General features: G+C 40.1%; 1 protein-coding gene across 1 annotated transcript in view; it reads right to left on the bottom strand.

The window, feature by feature from the left end:
- The window catches only part of NLN (neurolysin), a 225,002-nt gene that overhangs the window by 123,095 nt on the left and 80,005 nt on the right, over window positions 1-21,902 (bottom strand). Inside the window, exon 2 of the mRNA XM_007952864.2 lies at window positions 10,326-10,585. Within this exon, the coding sequence (XP_007951055.1) occupies window positions 10,326-10,585 (260 nt within the window). The remainder of the gene's footprint in view (window positions 1-10,325; window positions 10,586-21,902) is intronic.

The raw sequence follows: 21,902 nt of genomic DNA, 5'->3' as shown, positions 1-21,902 counted from the left end.
AACTCATAATCTGTGAGCTCTGTGTGGTCACTGCAGTGAATTATCGAACCCAGGAGAGAGGTGATGGGTGCTTTGGGAGTAACAGTTGGTGAAAGGGCTGGAGGGAGGCAGCATGTCTGGCCTTGCAGTAATAGGCCTTGCACTATTGATGGTGATTCTGCCTTCCTCTTGTGGGAATAGAGGAGGTCCGAATATGTGGCCTCCTTGCCCTTTTTGCAGGGAAGATCCTCAACAAGATGGATTGACACAGTGGCTTCAATGATGGGCTCAAGCATAGCAAAGATTGTGAGGATGGTGCAAGATCAGGCAATGTATCACTCTGTTGTCCATAGGGTCACTATGTCATAGCCAACTCATGGGCATCTAACAAAAGCAATATATGTTTATTTGAAAATGAGTTCCCACTGAATTTTATACTTATCTGCATGTGCTTATACATAGGAAAACACAACACAAAGAGAAGTCTCCCCCAGTTCTATCCATCTCATTATGTTGTTGTTGTTAGTTTCTCTTGGATAGACTCCAACTCATAGCAACCCTATGTACAACAAAACGAAACACTGCCCAGTCCTGTACCATCTTCACAATCCTTGTTGGTGCAAAAGATCTCTTTAAAGTGTTAAGGAGGAAAGATGTCACTGTGAAAACTAAGTTGCACCTAACCCAAGCCATGGTATTTTCAATCACCTCACATGCATGTGAAAGCTGGACAATGAATAAGGAAAACCAAAGAACTGATGTCTTTGTATTGTGGTATTCGCAAAGAATACTAAAAATACCATGGACTCCCAGAAGAATGAACAAATCTATCCTGGAGGCAGTACAGTCAGAATGCTGCTTAGAAGCAAGAATGGCCAGACTTCGTCTCATGTACTTTGGTCTTGTTATCAGAAGGGACCATTCTCTGGAGAAGGATATCATGCTTGATAAAGTAGAGAGTCACTGAAAAAGAGGAAGACCCTCAGTGAGATGGACTGACATATAGCTGCAATGATGGACTCAGGCACAGCAATGTCTTTGAGGATGGTGCAGGGCTTGGCAGTGTTTCGTTCTGTTTGCATAGGATCATTATGAGTTAGAGCCTACCTGACAGCACCCAGCAACAACAGAGTGCCAGACATTTCTTCCAAGGTGCCTCTGGGTGAACCTGAACCATCAAATTTTCATTTAGCAGTGAAGTATGTTACTCATTTGCACCAAGACTCGTCGAGTAAGTACTAAGTCAAATACCTTCCATCTAGATGAATGATTATTCAGATCTAAATTTTTCATTTTATACTTCCAGTAAAGGTTCCTCATGCTATCAAGGAACAGCATCTAATGCAGGACTTGGCTGTTCAGGTTGGTACCATTAAGAACAATAATAAGTGTTGTGCACTGAGCAATTATCAAAATATGTTTAAGTCATAATTAATTAACTGGAAATGTAGGAGGAAAAAAACATAGTTCTTGTATTCAGGCATCTTATAATTTTTTGGGGAAAGTATATAAAATGTTACAGAACAATACAAAACAGAGAATATTCTTTGTCAAATAAAGAGGATAGTAGTGTCAAGGGCTGGGGTACTAATTAATAGACCGCAATAATTGCGTTAGACCTTAGAGGATGGTTAGGGAAGTGGAGGTGCTCAGGAGGGGCTGGAGCAGTAGAGATTACAAGCATGGAGGCTGGCAGAGGCCAAGACTGCTTAAGAAACTAGCACATTAACTCAGAGGGGTGGTGGAATGTGCTTAGAATAGGTGCTTTTAACCTTGTCTGGAGTTTTGGTAGCACAGTAGTTATGTGGCTGCTAACCAAAAGGTCAATGGTTCAAACCCTTCACCACTCTGTGGGAGAAAGAAGAGGCAGTTTGCTTCCATAAAGTTTTACATCTTTGGAAACCCTATGAGGCAGTTCTACCCTGTCCATAAATTCAGTGTGAGTTGGCATCAACTCAACGACAGTGGGTTGGATTTGGTTTTATCTTATTACTGGGGGGAAAAAAAAGCCCATTGCTGTCAGGTCAATTCTGACTCACAGTGAGGACAGGGCAGTACTGCGTCATAGGGTTTCCAAGGCTGCACATCTTCACGGAAGCAGACTGCCTCATCTTTCTCCCATAGTACAGCTGGTGGATTCGAACTGCTAATCTTTTGGTAGGCAGCAGAGTGCTTAACCACTGCACTTGTTTTATTATAAACAGGGTTCCTGTGGTAGTTAAATTTGTATGTCAACTAGGCTGGGCCTGGATGAGTAGTTGGGCAGCTGGATGTAGTTATTCCCAATGATGAGACTGGCAATCACCTCCACAGTGGGATTTACCACAAGCAAATCAGTAGCTGCCTTTGAGATGTGGTCTGTTTCCTGTATATAAGAAGCCTTGGGGATAGTCTCTAGCTTTTGGCACGCTTGGACCCTGCATGTAACCATGTATGTTGTTTAACAGGCTGCCATGCTCTGCTGACCTTGAGACTTACAATGGACTTGAATTAATGACCTGCCATGTGGTTTGGTTACATCGGGACCGTGCCATTTTATTTGTCGACCTTGGGCTTGTTAGCCTGAGCAGCCAGTAGCTGCCTGAGTGAAGAGATGCCTCTAGCTTCAGTGGGCCAGGAGCAAGAGGCAGAGCTGAAGCCCAAGGTTGAGGGGCTTTCACACAGCCCCTAGAACCGGGCACTTGAACTCGGATGTAAAGCCTCCAAATTGTGAGCAAATATAAACTTCCCGTTTGTTAAGGCCATCCCATTTGTGGTATATTCTTGTCAGAGTGGCACTTGGTAACCAGAACAGAATATGGCACTGAGAGAGTGGGGTGCTGCTTTGACAGATACCTAAAATGTGGAAACAGGTGTGGAGTGTATCCTTGACCCGAGACCCTGGCATATGGCATAAGAAACAGCAGGAGCAGAGCCAAGAGACTGGAAGGGAGATACCGGCAGAGAGATCAGCATGAAAGAGAACAGTAGCACAGCCTAGAGACTGGCATTTAACAGCAAAACAGGCTACCAGCCCACGGAGGAGAAAGCCAGGTGCCACTGGGTAGGCAGTTTCCTGGCAGAATAGGTTGCCTTCAGGCATTAATTGGTGAAGAGACTGGCATAAAATGGAGTAGCACGTTCACCGGCCCACTGAGCAAGAAAGCTAAGTGTCCTTTGAGCAGAAAGATTTCCAGTGGAGTGGGTTGCCCTTGGACATTAACCAGCAGAAAGGGAGAGACTAAGGAAATGGGAAGCAGAGCTGCGTTAGCCTCAAAGGGTAGGACCATGGTCTTTGGGGGTGGAGCCATCATAGCCTCCTAGGTTTCAAAGAGTTAGACCTTCAGCAACTTGGTTCTGGGGTGTGGGGCTGCTCGTTCATGTAAGTTAGTGGGATGGAGCCATAGCTGCTGCCCAAGAGTGAGGGGGCAGGGCTGCCATGCCCAAGAGGGAGAGGAACAGGGCCTGCCAGGCAAAGGGGGTGAGGTCGCCACTCAGGAACTAGGGGATTAGAGCCACCTAGTGAGAAAGATCTGTACAGATGCCACCCAGTGAAGATCTGTCCAGGTGCCAAGTTGACAAGGGGGTAGAAGTGTGGTAGTTAAATTTGTATGTCAACTTGGCTGGGCCTGGTTGAGTGGCTGGGCAGTTGGTGGTAGTTATTCCCCATGATGAGACTCTACCACAAGCAGCTGAGTAGCTGACTTTGTGATGTGGTCTACTTCCTGTATATAAGGAGAAGTCTTGGGGATAGTCTCTAGCTTATGGCATGTTTGGATCCTGCATGTAGCTGTGTCGTTGTTCAGCATCCTGCCATGCTCTGCCGACCTTAAGACTTACAATGGACTTGAATTAATGGTCTGCCATGTAGTTTAGTAACATCGGGACTGTGCCATTTTATTTGTCGACCTTGGGCTTGTTAGCCTCAGCAGCCAGTAGCTGCCTGAGAGAAGAGATGCCTCTAGCTTCAGTGGGCCGGGAGCAAGAAGCAGAGCTGAAGCCAAAGGTTTCATCCAGCCCCTAGAGCCTGGCACTTTGAACTTGGACTTAAAGCCTCCAAATTGTAAGAATAAATTCATTTGTTAAGGCCATCCCATTTGTGGTATATTTCCTGTCAGAGTGGTACTAGGTAACCAAAACAGTTCCTGTTTTAGTATAAATTCCTGAAGGTTATGGACCCTCCCCCAAACGCACAGAAGTATATAAATATAAAAAACTTCATGCAATTATGGAGGATTCCAGATTCCTTGAAATCTAAGTAGATAGCAGCTGGATATTGTGGCTATCTCTTATTAAAGGATAATGGTAATGTTGTTGTTGTTAGTTGCCATGGAGTCAATTTTGACTCATGGTGACCCCGTGTGTACAGAGTAGAACTGCTCCACAGAGTTTTCAAGACTGACCTTATGGAAGCAGATTGCCAGGCCTGTCTTCAGAGGAGTCTTAGTTTGCTCTAATCTCCACAAATTAAAATTGGTTCTTGGACTTTTCATACATTAGTATTTTGGCTTTAACTGAGCAAGAATCTGTCAGTAAAATAGCCTATATTATAGAACGAAAATGAAAATGATTTATTACATTACTATCTTCAGTATTCTGAAGGAAATATAAATAGGAAAAATTAACCCATATGATAGATCTCACTGCTGTTGAGTTGGATCTGACTTCATAGTAACCCCTCCTTGGGTTTGTGAGGCGGTATTATTATGTAAGTAGACTGCCCAACCTTCCTTTTGGGGAGTAGCTGGTGGGTTTGAACCCCCAGCCTTCTGGTTAGCAGCCAAATGGTTTAGGCACTATGCCACCTGAGCTCCCATATGATATATACCAAACCAAAAACCAAACACATTGCCATTGGGTGGATCCAACTCAAAGCGACCCTTCCTTGGGTTTCCGAAGCATTAACACTACGGAAGTAGATTGCCCAACCTTCCTTCTTAGGAGGGGCTGGTGGATTTGAACCACCAGGCTTCTGGTTACCAGTCTAATGCCTTAGGCACTAGGCCACCAGAGTAGAAAGTAAATAGCAGTACCGAGATTTGTACAGTTAAACAAGCTATGGGACTCATATCAGTCCTCTTAAAGCATTGTTACAAATAAAGCTTTAAAAACAAACAAAAAACCAGTCACAGATATCTGAATAGTTCAATGATACATATTTTTGAAAAATAAATTATGTAATTATGCATTCAGGATTTGATTAAATACAGGTATCCCTGCTTTTCAAAAGTTCACTTTGGTTTTAGGAAAAGCCTACATTAGTACCTGTTTCTGCTAACTGAAAGAAATCTGAAGAGGATTTTTGCTTTTATGAAAAAAGGTGTAAAATGAAGCTAGCATTCAGTGTTTGTTTTGCAGCAAACCATTAACAAGGTAGCACACACCCAGAGCTGCAAGAGTGGTGTCACCAAGCTCCTTCCCAGAACTACACTCAGCATCAAGCTGCCACAGCTTTGAAATGAGTCTGTGAACACTATATGTTAGTGTTATTTGCTATGATTTGATAGGTTATTTTTAGGTCTGGAAATGCTCAAAAATTATTCCCATATAAATTAACAGTAATTGCCTTGCTTTATGCCATTTCAGCTTACAAAAGGTTACAGAGGAATGCTCTACTTCCAGGTAACAGAAGATACCTGTATATAATTTTATGTCCCTTGACTAAGAAAATAACGAAACAGAAGATTTAAATTTTGATACATATAGTACTTGTTTAAATGATATAGTTAAATATACAGTGACAATTTCTGTATTTGTTGTTGTTATGTGTCAGTCGAGTCAGACGTGACTCATAGCAACCCCTCCTTGGGTTTCCGAGGCAGTATCACTATGGAAGCAGATTGCCCAACCTTCCTTCTGAAGAGTGGCTGGTGGGTTTGAACCACTAGCCTTCTGGTTAGCAGTCAAGTGCCTTAGGCACTATGCTACCAGAGCTCCTAATTTCAGTATAGTTTTTAAAATTAGCACAAAAAGTTATTAAGAAGGAATATGGCTCAAGATCTTAAATGAGCAACATAAAATACACAAATCTGAAATCAGAAACATATTCTTATAAAGTTGTCCAGTAATATACCACACAGTGTTTCACTGCTATTCACAGTTTTCACTGGCCAATTCTTTGAGAAGTGGATGGCCCTTTCCTTCTGCTGAGTCTGTCTTAGTCTGGAAGCTCCACTGAAACTTGTCCATCATGGGTGACCCTGCTGGTATTTGAAATACTGGTGGCGTAGTCTTCAGCCTCACAGCAACACACAAGCCACCATAGTATGACAAACTGACCGATGAGTAGTGGCCATTGTTGTATTGCTATTGTTGTTATGTGCCGTGGAGTAGGACCTGACTCATAGCGACCACTCCTTGGGTTTTCCAGGCAGTATCACTACGGAAGTAGATTGCTCCATCTTCCTTCCGAGGAGTGGCTGGTGGGTTTGAATTGCCAGCGCTCTGGTTAGCAGTCAAGTGCCTTAGGCACTACACTACCAGAGCTATTGTTGTATAGGTTCAATTATTTTTACTTTGGGAAAAGCACATTGACTCAGTCAGGATTCAAGTAGGGAAGCAGAACTACCATTAGTTATGGGATAAGAAATTCAGTATACTAATTAGAACTTATACAATTGTGGGTGGGGATGTAAAGTGTAGCTTTGAGAGTAGAGTGGGTAGATCAGTGGAACACCAACCATTTGCTCTGAAAAGAAGCCAAGAACACCCAGCTGCCAAGATGGGATTCCAAAAGGGGAGTTGATAGAGAAGTCTTCAAAAGAAGTCTAGGTATCCACAGCTAAAGGTCTGACAAAGGGCCTAGAGCTACTACTGGTGAGTGGGGTCAGCAATCAAGAAGAGCTAGATGTGGAGTGAAGGAGAATGAGAAAACAAGCTGAAACCTGCTAGCACCTCTGTGTCTGTTGTTGCTGCAACTGTTTTTAGTTGCCCACAAGTAGATGCTGATACATAGAGATTTTCAAGGCTGTGAACTTTCAGAAGTAGATCCCCAAGCCTATCTTTGGAGAAGCCTCTAGGTAAGTTTGAACTGCCAACCTTTTGGCTACTAGTTGAGCACACAGCTGTCTGAGACATGCACAGACTCCTGTTGCTGCAAGCTGTTGTTGTTGTTGTTGTTATGTGCTGTCAAGTCGGAGCTAACTCATAGCGACCCCTCCTTGGGTTTCCGAGGTGGTATCACTATGGAAGTAGATTGCCCAACCTTCCTTCCAAGGCATGGCTGGTGGGTTTGAACCACCAGCCTTCTAGTTAGCAGTCAAGGCCTTAGGCACTGCGCTACCAGAGCTCCTCTGCAAGTAGCCATCACCATTTCAGAGAGCTAAATAATTTTCTGCTTCTCAAATCTGAAGCAACTATCTCTTCTACAAACTTTATCCTAGAGACATACAGTTACAGCTTAACCAACTGCATATAAATTCCTTCCTTATCTATAAGATCATTTCTGTCATCTCTCAATTTTCTACAAGTGAATAAAGAATGGGCTTTTAAAATAAAAGAGACCAGGTTTGCTGGTCTGATGAAGTCTGGTGGAACCATTGAGACTATGGCCCCTAGCTGCCCTTCAGGTCTGGAATTAAACTCACTTCTGTGGCTTCTAGTCAAACAAAAGACAGGCATATGAACTGAATATTTATATTAGGTAGATATACTCCTCGGAGAGATCAACCATGGGAGAATAGAAGGGCTGTGTACGCACAAGGAGACAGCTTGGGGGGCAGGAGTGCATGGGAGGGAAGGATATAGGAAAGAGGCAACTATGGGGAAGAAGTAGAAGGGGAGCTGTTACATTGTGGGAAATTGCAGTCAATGTCATGAGACAAAGCATATGTGAGCTGCTGTATGGAAAATGAGTTTGCTCTGGAAACTCACCCAAATCATAATAAAAATTAAAAAAATAAAATAAAATTAGAAACATATTCTTAAACAAACAATAATGCTGAAATACACTTCCTTCCTTCCTTTGCCACAAAGACTTGGAACCAGACTTTATGCTCTCACTGCTAAACTATAAACAATGCTAATGCCCAGTACTGAGACTAGACAAACAGATATTTTTTTTAAGTTGTTAAAATAAAATTTTAACAGGTACTTTAACAGCTTTTGTAGAAGGCATAACAAACTCTGAGAACATGCACAGATAAGAAAAGTTAGTCTTTAAGAAATTTCTTCCCAAACTAAAACAATAATGATTATCCCACAAAGATAAATTTATAGGAGAAAAGAACAAGCACTGCAGAACTGAAAATATATTTAAAAGATCTACTTTTTTTTGGTGGCGGGTTTACAAAGTTTAAAGTAAATGTCCATCTCATATGCTTGTCTAAAATAATTTCTTGAAGATATCATTTTTTCCCTGCTGATATTTTATATTAGTCCAATGTGTAATATCATCTTGGCTGTTGAAGTGTGCACCTAGTCTATGGACAACCCAAATCTGGAGTAGGGGGAGACACCTATGAAATTAAAGGTTGTGTTGAATAGGGGCCAACCCTATTCCTTTGACTTTGAATAACAAGACCAATCATATCTTTTTATTCAGTAGTTTAAACTCAAGACTTATAACAGGATGTCACAGTCAGTAATGAGAGTAAAGAAAGTAGTAAAGACAGACACTGAAAGAGCAAAATGGAGATGAGAAAGTAGTCAAGTCCCTATTACAGTAGTACACAGAATTAGTGTTGAGGGGCTGGTGAGATGAGATGACCAGTTCTAGGGCTATGCTGGATTTTGGACAAACTTCCAAATTCTAGAGTGCACACAAGTGATTATGATATCTAGCTCTACAACTATCCTATGTTTTTATAAAACCTGAATATACAGCCAAGATTATGTAGCCATTATTACCCTACAAAATATGTCCAAACCTTACTAGTACGGCAAGTGAGTCTTCATTTCTTCTAACTCAAAGGGCCTAATACATACGTTATAAAAATAATATCTTTTTACTTTAGGAAATTTGGAAAATATAAGGAAAGCACAAGGAAGAAAATAAAACTCAAATAAAAACCTATCAGTTAAGACAGTAGGAGCTCTGGTAGTATAGTGCCTAAGGTACTTGACTGCTAACCAGAAGGCTGGCGGTTCAAACCCACCAGCCACTCCTCAGAAGGAAGGTTGGGCAATCTACTTCTGTAGTAATACTGCCTTGGAAACCCAAGAAGGGGTCGTTATGAGTCGGGCCGACTTGATAGCACATAACAACAATAACAACAACAACAACAACTTAAGATAGTAACCATTTTTTAAATTTGTTTATTTTCTTCTGTGTCATTAAATACTGGTGCTGAAACATGATTTTAATGGCTATATAGTATTACAGTAAAAAGATGTTTCATAATTTACTGAGCCACTCTATTGGCTGACACTTAGGGGTTGTTTCTAAGCTTTTAATATGATTGAATACCTATTTATGCATAATTTACACACAAAATTTGCCTGTATTTCTGAATATTTCCTTAGGATGCTTACATTTGGAATTACTGGGCTAGGGTATGAGCTTCTTAGAAGCTCTGACACAGTCAATCCCCATTATTCACAGATTGCGTATTTGCAATTGCCTACTTGATAAAATTTATTTGCAACCCCATAATTAGTATTCATAGTCTCTCGTGGTCATGCATGGACATGCTCAGAGGGTGAAAATGTGAGTCGCCCAGTGCACATGTTCCCAGAGGAGGTCGAACAGGATGACGCTCTGTCTTCTTATTTAAGTTTTCACACTGTAAACAAGGGTCCTTTTTGCAGTCTAGTTAGTGACATGTTTTTTGCATTTTTGTGCTTTCTGTTAATGATTTTGCTAATTAAAAGGGTCCCCTAGTGCTGAAGTGCTGTCTAGTGTTCCTAAGTGCAAGAAGGCTGTGATGTACCTCACAGAGAGAATATCTGCATTAGATAAGCTTTGAATTCTATGTAAATGAATCAGCAATATGCATTAAGTAAGGCATGTTTAAACAGAAAGACACTTAAAACAAAGTAAGTATTGATCAGCTGACAAAAATGTTATGAAAGAGGCTTGCAGGAACCTAACCCTATATTTCTCCTAAGAGCAACATTCACTATTTGCTAATTTAGTGTTTACAGTGACTTTACAGAACATAATTACTGCAAATAATGAGAATCGACTGCATACATTGCCAAAATACTCTCCAGATAGCACTAGGATGAGAATATGGATTTTACATACGTTTGCCAACATCATAAAAATTTTTTAAGTCTTTGGTAATTTAATTCTAAGCAATTCATTAACCATTAGGCAAAAGCCAATGTCTTATAAAACTGGAAAAGTGACTGCCAAGCCAGAAAGCATTAAATGGTTTATGATGCCCAGAAAAGGAAATATTAATACACCTTTGCATCCTACTTACCTATGTATTTTACTTCTAAATCTGCCAGCGCCTGTAAACAGTTCTCGTAAGTTACTTCCTCAACAGCGAGCATTCCCACAGCATCATACACTTGTTTGGTCTGCACAATGAGCTCCTCAGTTCTTGTTTTAATTTGCTCTGGTGACAGATCCCATCTTAAAACATTTCTGCCAGCTGCAGTAAAGGAAGACATTGTCTGAAGAGAAGACATCACTTCTCTTCCTAAAGTCATTCTGAACAAAATCTTGGAACCACCAACTCTAAAAAGAATCAAAAAAAGAATAAAAATTAGAGATTTCTGTTGACCCAAAGTCAACATACAAATATGTATCTAATTAAATTTTAAATTAAAAATAACATTTAAAAAAAGGTGAGGAAATTTTCTTCAGATGAACATATAGTCACAAAACAAAACAAACTTCCATTTTCTACTTTTGTTGCATAGCACAGTTTTAACGGAATTCATACTCTCCAAACACTAAACTGATTATGTAATTAGATTATATATAAACATACAAGTGTATAGAGATCAGTTTATTAGTGGCTACTAGGGGTGGGAGAGAGGGGAGACTGAAGAAATCATTGCTTAAAGGGTACCAAGTTTCTGTTAAGGGTGATGGAAAAATGTGGAAATAGATAATAATGGTGACTGTACAACATGATGAATAAAATTGATGTCACTGAATAGTATGTATAAAAAAATTGAAATGGCATGTGTTTTTTAATATGTATTTTTACTGCAATAAAATATTAACAAATAATAAAGTTGGTGTCAGAGACATAATAATGTCATTTATAAATTAATCCAGTAATATTTCTTATTTAAATGTTTTTCCTGAGCCGAATTCTACCTATTATGTATGTAGACTCAAATAAATAAATAACATTTGGGGTTTAACCAGAAAATATTTCTATAATTTTCTTATATTGAACACAAAATTTTTTAACCAAATTTCATATAAACCAAGAATGGCAATTTGAATTTAAGACTTAATCTCTGGCATAGGTATGGCATACAGCTAAAAGAAAAAAAAAGAAATTCTTAAGAATAATGATATTAATCCTTTGCCCTCTCAAAATATACAAACTAGTAATACTGACACCATATATTTTAATGTAATTTTAGAACTTAGGAATTTTTTAAAAATGCATTTTATTGAAATAAATTTATGTACAGTGAAATACACAAAAATAAAGTGACATGGGTCAATGATTTTATTTTTTGCAGTGCTCTCTCCCCTCCCCTCCCATCCCTGTCAACCAACAAAAAAGTTTCCCTCCATATAGAAACCTTTCCCTGACCCTCCACAACAACGAACTAATACTATATTTGTCCTTCTGTGACTGACTTATGTCACTCAGCATAATGTCCTCCAAGTTCATCCCTATTATGTGGTGTTCTGCAGACTCTACATTATTCTTTAGTGCTGCATAGCATTCCAGTATGTGTTTGTACCATAGTTTGGTCATCCACTCTTCTGCTGATGGGCATGTAGGTTGTTTCCACCTTTTTGCTATTGTAAATAGTGCTGTGATGAACATGAGCGTGCATGTATCTGTTCCTATCCTGGCTCTCACCTTTCTAGGATATATACCTAGTAATGGGATTGCTGGGTCAAATGGTATCTCCAATTCCAACTTTCTAAGGAATCGCCATATTGCTTTCCACAGTGGTTGTGTCACTTCACAGTCACACAAGCAGTGTATGAGAGTCCCAATCTCTCCACATCCCCACTAGCATTAGTTATTTTCTGTCTCATTGAACCTTGCCATCAGTGCTGGGGTGAGATGGTATATCTCATTGTTGTTTTTGTTAGGCTGGTGTAAACTCAAGCCACCAACATTTCAGTTGGAAGCTTCCTCCAGGCGTCAGGCCCTGATGAGACAACCAGATAAGACAACCGAGGTGGCAGAACCCACCCAGGCTGGAAAGTCCCATGTGATGATAAACTTCCTCCTGTGAAGCCCCCTCATGCTAATTAGCTGAAGACCCACGCCAATAGCTAACTGGACCCTGCCATTTCCTCAGTGTCCCCACTTAGGTCCTCTACAAGACTATATAAACTCTACCCTCCCCAGCCAGGTGGCGCAACTTCTCGGGCCCTCTCAGGGACCCGTGAACCTCACCCGGGCCCCTCACGGGACCTGTAAACCTCGCCCAAAAGTGCAGAATAAAAACTTCTCTTTAACCTCACTTTTGTGCGTCCTCTTCTCCTTACCGTGACCTCACAGTTTTGATTTACATCTCTCCAATGGCCAATGATTGTGAGCATCTTTTCATGTATTAACTGATCACCTGAATATCCTCCTTGGTGAAGTGTCTATTCATGTCTTCTGCCCATTTTTCAATTGGATTGTTAATTCCTTTGGTGTTGAGGTATTGGAGTTTTCCATCAATCTTAGAGATAAGTCCCTTGCCAGATATGTAATTATCAGCAAATATGAATTTGTTGCTGTCATTTTTGTCATGTGCTTTTTCCTTGTGTCAATTTCTTTGTTCCATATAATTTTCTATGCTGAGCTTGTTTTGTTTATGAATCATGTTATCACTTCCTTCATTGCTATTGTTTTAGTATTTGCTGAATATTTATGCTGGTCCTCTTTTTTATTTTGATGTGAAGGTTTATCATTTTTCTTTGAGGTTACCATGTGATTTATAGTTTTCTTCCCAAGTGTAGAACAGTCCGTTCTATCTTGTAGTTGTTTTGACTTCCCAACCATCTAGAAGTTCTGTCACGACACAGATTTTTTTTCCCTCTTTTTGGTTTGTAGTTGTCCTTATTTGTCGGTTGGTGTTTCTGTTTCCCTCCTTACAATCTTGTAGGCTTATCTACTTTGGATACTTCCATAGCTGTGTTGGTTTCTGGGTTATATCATCATGTGTGTTAATGGTCAGTTGTTATTAGCTGTTGTTGCTTCTCTATTCAAAGGACTCCCTTTAGCATCTCTTGTAAGGTTGGCCTGGTTTTAACAAATTCCCTTAATTTCTGCTTATCTGGAAATGTCCTAATTTCACCCTCATATTTGAGGGACAATTTTGCTGGGTAAATAATTCTTGGTTGGAAATTTTTCTCTTTCAGTGTTTTATATATACCATCCCACTGTCTTCTCGCCTGCATGGTTTCTGTTGAGAAATCCGAGCTTAGTCTTATTGGTTGCCCCTTGTAGGTAACTTTTCATTTTTCCCGTGCTGCTCTCATGATTCTTTCCTTGTCTTGGGTTTTGGTGAGTTTGATTTGATGATGATATATCTTGGTGATTTTCTTCTGGGGTCTGTCCTGTTTGGGGTTCGTTGGCCTTCCTGAATGGATATATTCTCATCTTTCATCATATCAGGGAAGTTCTTCTCCAACAAATCTTGGACATTTTTCTCAGTGGTTTCATTTTTCTCTTCCTGTTCTGGAATTCCAAGGCCATGTAGGTTATTGCTTTTGATGGTATCCCACATGAACCTTAGGCTTTCTGTATTTTGTTTTAATCTTTTTTCTGACTGATCCCTTTCCAAAGAACTATTCAGGTATTTGTCTTCAATCTCATTAATTCTGTCTTCCATTGCATCAATTCTACTTCTTTGCCCTTTCAATGTGTAATCTATTTCTGGTAATTTAGTATTAATCTTTTGGATTTCTATCTGTAAATTTAGAATCATTTCTAATTTTTCATTTTGTTCTTGTATTTTCTTCCAAAATCCTTCTAGGGTTTTGTTTGTGTTTTCCTTAGTCTGTCTCTCAATCCTTTGAAGATACCTAAATATAATTCTTTATCAGGGAGTTCTAATGCTGCGTCTTCCTCAGGGATGTGTTTTGGGTCTGTATCCTGGTCCCTTGTTTCTCCTGCTTTATCTTGCTTCTTTGTGTGGACTATGATGCTCTGTTGTCTCTGAGGCATTGTGACATTTTTGTGTTTATATTTAATTGGTGACTATATGTTGGAGTGACTTGCCCACAATTTTCATTTTGTTTTGTTTGTACATTATTTACACAGGCAGGGTACTGTGCTGTGCTCCTCTATTCACAAGTTGACAGCACTTATACACTCACCACCTGTCTCCTTTCCTGTTGTCAGGCTCTTGTCCTTGCTGACCCTGGCAAACAGAGCCTGTTCTTAGGTCCCTGGAATCCGAATAAGATTGCTATCACTTTAAAATCCAAAATGGTTGCCACTTATAAAGATTCGAAATGGCTGCACCCTCGGTCACTTTAAATATCCCAAATGGTCACCGTTTGTAAACATTCAAAATGGCTGCACCCTGGTCACTTTAAATAGCCAAAATGGCTGCCAGGTGTAAACAATCAAAATGGTTGTGCCCTCCAGACAGCAGGAAGTCCACAGCTCAGGTCGTCTCCCTCCTAGCTGTTTCCCTTCTTAGTCACAGGCCACCAGAGCAGTTGCCCTGCAGCCCTTGGTGACCAGGACTGATCTTTAGGTTAATTCTCAGGTCCCAGCACCAGTTGGAAATATTCAGGCTGTTGGTCCCATCAGAGTAGCTGACAATCCACAGCTCTGACAGTCTCTGTACTCACTGTTTTCGTTCAGGTTTTTCCACTAGTTGGTGCCTAATCCACTTCTGTATAGTTCCTTTCAAAGCTCAGGGTTCCAGGATTATCTTCTGTGGGTTTGTCAATTAGTTTATCTTTTCTTTGTTGAAGAGGGTCTGTGTTGCTTGTCTGACTATTCCTCCATCTTACCGGAAGTCCCCAGAACTTACAAATTTTTAAAAAATATATATAGTAGCTACCATTCATTGCATGCTTAGGCATTATTCTAAATGCTTTCCAAGTAGTAACTCAATCAGCCCTTACAACATCTTTATAAGGTGGAAATTATGGTTATTCTCATTTCATTGAAGAGGAAACTAAAACATGAAGCAATTCAGTAACTTGCCCAAGGTCATACAGCTAGGTACATGGTGGAAGCTAAGATTAAACACCAGGCAGTATGGATTCAGAACCAACAATCTTAACCCGTATGCTAAATTTCATTCCTATTATTTTAAAAAATAAAATACCAAACCCATTGCCATTGAGTCGATTGTGACTCACACTGATCCTACAGAACAGACTAGAACTATCTCAGAGGGTTTTCTAGGCTGCAATCTTTATAAAAGCAAACTGTCACGCTCCTGTGGAGTGGCTTGCGTGTCAAATAGGTGACTTTGAGGTTGGCAGCCAAGTGCTTAACCACTTGTGCCACTAGGGTTCCTTCCTATTATCTTACAAGACTCTAAAACAGCCTTATGGCATAGGTAGCTGTCTTGGTTCTCTAGTGCTGCTGTAATAGAAATACCACAAATGGATGGCTTTAGCAAACAGGAATTTATTCTCTTACAGTTTAGAAGTCTAGATGTCTGAGTTCAAAGTGCTCACTCTAGGCACTCAGTGAAGGCCCTTTACCCATGGGCTTCAGTTCTGCATCCTGCTCAAGGCCTTCTGGAGCTGGAGGCTTTTTCTGACTCATGCATCTGCTGGCTGCTGAGGCTGATGAATCCAAGACTGACAGGCAACACGGCAAGACCTCTGGTTCAAGCCCAGGAACAATCCCGAGATCGGCAGGCAACATGGCAGGCCAACACTTGGCCAAATGTACGGTCTAGATGTGCCAAAAGCTTGCCAAAAAGGTCAAGACAGTTTTCAAAGCTTCTCCTTATATATTGGAAGGCAGTATATAAGCTGCCCAAAGGCAGCTACTCAGTGGCTTACAGCAGATTCCACCATGGAGGTGATTGCAATTTCATGATGGGGTGTAACTACATCCAGCTGCCCAGCCACTCAAAACCATGACTCAGCCAAGTTGACACACAACCTTACCTACCACAGTAGGGTGTTATTACTATTCATCAATAAGACAATCAAGGCTCAGAGATGCTAAAGGACTTGTTTAAATTCATTCACTCAAACAAATAATTAGCATATACTATGCATTTCATCACTGTGACAGACACTGAGGATAAAGTGGCAAATCAACTGGGACCCTGTTATTATAAGGGAGAAGATAATGAATAAACAGGCAATCATATTACATTGTAATGAGTGCTACGATAAGGTTAAGTAGAGGGAACTCTGAGATGTCACAAAAGGAGCTCTGGTAGCATAGTGCCTAAGGCACTTGACTGCTAACCAGAAGGCTGGCGGTTCAAACCCACCAGCCACTCCTCGGAAGGAAGGTTGGGCAATCCTACTTCCGTAGTGATACTGCCTTGGAAACCCAAGGAAGGGTCGCTATGAGTCAGGGCCGACTCGATGGCAAATAACAACAACACCACCACTCTGGGAAAAAGGGTTGTTAAGGAGGATTTTCTAGACGGCCTTCCTCTTTTTCATGACCCTCCACTTTACCAAGCATGATATCCTTCTCCAGGGAATAGTCCCTTCGGACAACATGACCAATGTAGGTGAGATGAAATCTGGTCATTCTCTCTTCCAAGGAGCATTCTGGCTGTACTTCTTCCAGGACAGATTTGTTCATTCTTCTGGAAGTCCATGGTACTTTCAGTATTCTCTGCCAATACCACAACTCAAAAGCATCAACTCTTCTTCAGTCTTCCTTATTCACTGCCCAGCTTTCAGATGAATATGAGGCAACTGAAAGTACCATGGCTTGGGTTAGGTGCACTTTAGTCTTCAAAGAGACATCTTTGCTCTTCAGCACTTGAAAGGTCTTTTCAGGTGATTTGCCCAGTGCAGTATGACATCTGATTTCTTGACTGTTGCTTGCATTGGTATTGATTGTGAAACTAACTAATATGAAATCTTGACAACTTCAATCTTTTCTCCATTTATTGTGATGCTGTTTATTGGTCCAGTGGTGTGGATTTTCATTTTATGTTGAGGTGTAATCCATACTGCAGACTGTAGTCTTTAGTCTTCATCAGTAAGTGCTTCGAGTCATCTTCACTTTCAGCAGGCAGTGTTGTGTCGTCTGCATATCACAGGTTGTTAATGTGACTTCCTCCAATCCTGATGTCACATTCCTCTTCATATAGTCCAGCTTCTTGGATTATTTGCTCAGCACACAGATTGAATAAGTATGGTAAAAGGACACAATCCTGACACACTCCCTTCCTGATTTCAAACCATGCAGTATTCCCTTGTTCTATTCGAACAATAGCCTCCTGGTCTATGTACAGGCTCCTCATGAGCACAATTAACTGTTCTGGAATTCCCTTTCTTCTCAATGTTATCCATAATTTGTTATGATCCACACAGTCGAATGCTTTTTGATGAACAAAGTCAATAAAGTGCAAGTAAACATCTTTCTGATATTCTTCACTTTCAGCCAAGATCCATCTGACATCAGCAATGATATGCCTCATACCACATCCTCTTTTGAATCCAGCTTGCATTTCTGAAAGTTCCCTGTCAATATACTGCTGCAACTATTTTTGAATCATTTTCAGCATGATTTTACTTGCATATGATATTAATGATACTGTTCAATAATTTCTGTGGGATCATCTTTCTTTGGAATGGGTACCAGTATGGATTTCTTCCTGTTAGTTGGCCAGGTAGCTGTCTTCCGAATTTCTTGGCATAGGTAAGTGAGTGCCTCCAGTTGACATCTGTTTGTTGAAACATCTCAATGGGTATTCTGCAAATTTCTGGAGCCTTGTTTTTCACCAATTCTTTCAGTGGAGCTTCGACTTCTTCCTTTAATACCATTGGTTCTTGGTCATATGCCACCTCATGAAATGGATGAAAATCAACCAATTCTCTTTGGTACAGTGACTTTCTGTTCCTTCCATCTTCTTTCGATGTTTCCTGCATCATTCAATATTTTGCCATAGAATCTTTCAGTACTGCAACTCAAGGCTTGAAATTTTTCTTGAGTTCCTTCAGCTTAAGAAATGCCGAGCGTGTTCTTCCCTTTCGGTTAGTAGGAGCCGGAAATGAAAAGCCAGGGGAATCACAAGAGCTCAGTCTTATTTAGAAGGCAATGAGGGAGCCATTAAAGGCTTTTAACCACTGAAAGATGTGACAAGATTTGCATTTTAGAGAAATTAATCTATAGTAAGAAGAAAGGTTTGGAAAAGTGAGGCTGTTCTAGAGGGAACTGTTACTGTAATTCAGGCATAAGATTGTGGTAGACTGAATTAGAAAACAGGGTGAACTGCAGTAATTTAAGATATATTCAGGAGGTAGAATCAATAGCACTTGGTAATTGACTGGATGTGGGGTGGGGGAGGTAAGGTGAGGGAGTCAAATATGATGTCCTCCTGTCTTCTGGCTTGGAACTGGGTAAGTGAATGGTGGTGCCATTTACTGAACATAGAAAGAGAAGGAGTCTTTTGGGGAAAATAAAGGAATTCAATTTTGGACATGCCATGCTTGATGTTGTATGGAACATGTAAGTGAGATTTCTTAATATTAAATGGTAACAAGTTACAGGATTGGATGAACCTTCCTAAGGGAGTGTGCAGAGTGAGAGGAGAACAAGGTCTTAACTGTGTAATCCATGAAGTAGCAAAAAAGTCAACCTAGGTTCTAAGGTAGCATAGGCACTTGACTGCTAACCTAGGTTCTAAGGTTCTAAGGCACTTGACTGCTAACCTTAAGGCTGGCGGTTCAAACCTACCTGCCACTCCTCGGAAGGAAGATTGGGCAATTCCACAGTGATACTGCCTCGGAAACCCAAGGAGGGGTTGCTATGAGTCGGGTCTGACTTGACGGCACATAACAACAACAGGTTCTAAGGAATTGTGAAAAGCAAGTACTAAAAACGGGAGGAGGTGCCAAACACAGATGCCAAGAAAGACCAAAGAATCTACTGAATTCAGTAACAGGAATGTCATTGATAAGTGACCAGAGCAATTTCAGTGGAGTGGTAGGAGTAGAAGTTAGATTACTGTGATTAAGAAGTTAAGAAGAAGGTAAAGAACAGTTGAGAATGCATCCAAGCAATTCTCTATAGATTTGGCTGTGAAAATCAGGAGAGAGGTAAAGCAGTGTAACTGGAAGGGGCTATTGAAGAATACATTTTTAAGACAGGAGAGACCTGAATGCTGATCCTCTTAGCTACCTCTCCATAGAAACTGATGTCTCTCTGTAAAGCACACTGGTTGATGTTTACAGTTAGGAAGTACGCTATTTTCTATTGTATTTTCAAAGTTCTTCTTCTACTAGTTGAGTTATAAACTCAGCAGATGTCAAGTCTGTTTGTTCTAAAACCTGTTTATGCCTGTTAAACTTTTAATTTAACACCTACAAAAAAAAAAAAAAAGGGATTGGGATTTATTGTTTCTGGGATAGGTAAAATTTTGGGGGGGTGCAGTGTGACACACACATACATACAAAACTGGCAAAAAAACTGCTGTTACAAAGATTAGGTAAAAAATTATGAAAGATTATAAGGTTTTTGAACTCAGTTTACTTATACATGTCTTTAAAATTCTGTTCCACTTTAAAGAAACTGAAATTAGAAATCAAAGATGATACATGTTAAATGTAGTTTATGCAGGACAGTAAGGAACTTCAATCAACTGATTTACTTAGTGAAAAGGCCTTGGTCTCACATAAAAAAAAAAAAAGGAATACATATATATTTTTTAAGTTTTAATATAATGTTTAAAAATTTTATCATGTTATGATTTCACTTGGAATCAATATTTTCAATTATTAACTGATAAACAGAGGGAGTACTCTTCTGAATCCTCACAAAGTACTGCCTTATCTAGAGCTCACCATTTCTTCAATAAAACTCTATTTTAATTTTTTTATAAATGAATGAATGAATAACAAGGTCCCTAAGGAAGTAAAAAGAAATAGAAGTATAACGCACAGGTACAGCTATTTGTTTTAAATAGTAAGAGAGACTATCAAAAAACCAGTGGTTGTCAAGTTAATTCTGACTCATGGGGCCTCTATGTGTGTCAGAGTAGAACTGAAAACTACAGAGTTTTCAAGGCTGAATTTTTGGAAGTAGATCATCAGGCCTCTCTTCTAAGGTGCCTTTGATGGACTTGAACCTTCAACTTTTCAGTTAGCAGCAGAACTTATTAACCATTTGCACAACTCAAAGATGCCAAGACAGATTATAAAGCAAAAAAAAAAAAAGAAAGAAAGAAAAAAAAAAATAAAACCTACTGCCTTTGCATCAATTCTGACTCACAGTGATCCTACGGGACACAATAGAACTACTCTGTAGAGTTTCGAAGGCTGTAAAGCTTTACCGATGTAGACTGCCTCATCTTTCTCCCATGGAGTGGCTGGTGGGTATGAACTGCCTATCTTTTGATTAGCAGTCCCATGCTTTAACCACAGCCCCACTAGAACAAATGCTAGAGAGACCCTAGTAAAACTGATAAAGCAGGTTATATAAGTGACTCCATAGGACAAAAGTATTATGTTATAACAAAAAATTAAGATGTTTGAATAAACAGTATGACAAGATCCAGGGTATGTTCCTGGAAGTGGATGGTTGATGTAAAGGAGTTGAAGAGCAAAAGGAAGTGAGAATCTAGTCTTGGATAAATGGTCTATGTAAACACTGGAGTCAGCAGCTTGACAGCTGGACCTGGGAGTAGAAAGGAAATCTGAACCAGCAACCAGTCTTCAAAGAATGGAGGGGACTAACCAGATGGTAGGGAGAATGAGCAGGGTATATAATGGTAAAATTAGACTGTGAGGCTCAAAGGTGTTTTCATTACTGGTGGAGAAGTGTTGATGTGGAACATCCTTGGGGGTATGTGAGGGCCAAAGAAAATATTGTTCTCTCTTTACTTTGTAGTATGGGTGTAAAAGAGGGATGCAGGGGTACTATTTTCCGCAGCATTGAGTAGATTTAAGTAAAGGTCAGGAGGATAATTGAAGATTCAGGAAAGAGTATGAAGAAGTGGAGGACTTTGTTTATCTTGGGAAAGGGAAAGGCTTTGTTTATCCCAGAAACAACAGTAGAGGAGTCCAGGGATACAGTAGATGACTAGATATGTGTTGGTTGTCTAGCTATTTGTCTCTTACCCCTATTTAACTCTATACACATGTACCCATGCCTTCCCCTATAACTAATACCATACCATTGCCACTGAGTTGATTCTGACTTAAAGAGACCCTATAGGGCAGAGTAGAACTGCCCCACAGGGTTTCTAGGTTATAAATCTTTATAGAAGTAGACTGCCACATCATTCTCCCTCAGAGTAGTTGATGGGTTTGAACCACTAACTTTTTGGTTAGCAGTTGAGTACTTAACTACTTGTGCCACAGGCCTCCTTATGCATCCCCCCCAGAGTCCCTATTCTTTGGACATGCCTGGTCCTCTTCCCAGAACTCTTGCTTCCAATGCTGTAGAAGAGGGTCTTGTTTGCACTGAATGTAAACAAGCTAGCTTTTATCCTTGATTGCAGCTGACAGTCATCTTATGAAAAAGAGTGGAACCTGACTTAAGATGAAACAAACACTGTGAATGGCAGAATAAAGGAAGGGAACCAAATATTTAATGACATCATTAAGCTCCTAAATCAAATGACTGAAACCTGTTGTGTAGAGCTGGACTTTCCAGTTATGTGAGTTGATAAATTCCTTTTATTGTTTAAACCAGTTTAAATGTGGTTTTATATTATTTGCCTCACAGAGGATACTTCTTGAT

Source organism: Orycteropus afer, unplaced genomic scaffold, assembly GCF_000298275.1.
Source record: "Orycteropus afer afer isolate SDZICR_OR568_19922 unplaced genomic scaffold, OryAfe1.0 scaffold00362, whole genome shotgun sequence".
NCBI classification, from domain to species: Eukaryota; Metazoa; Chordata; class Mammalia; order Tubulidentata; family Orycteropodidae; genus Orycteropus; species Orycteropus afer.
Note: the sequence above shows the minus strand (reverse complement) of the source record. Positions and strands in the feature narration are given on the sequence as shown.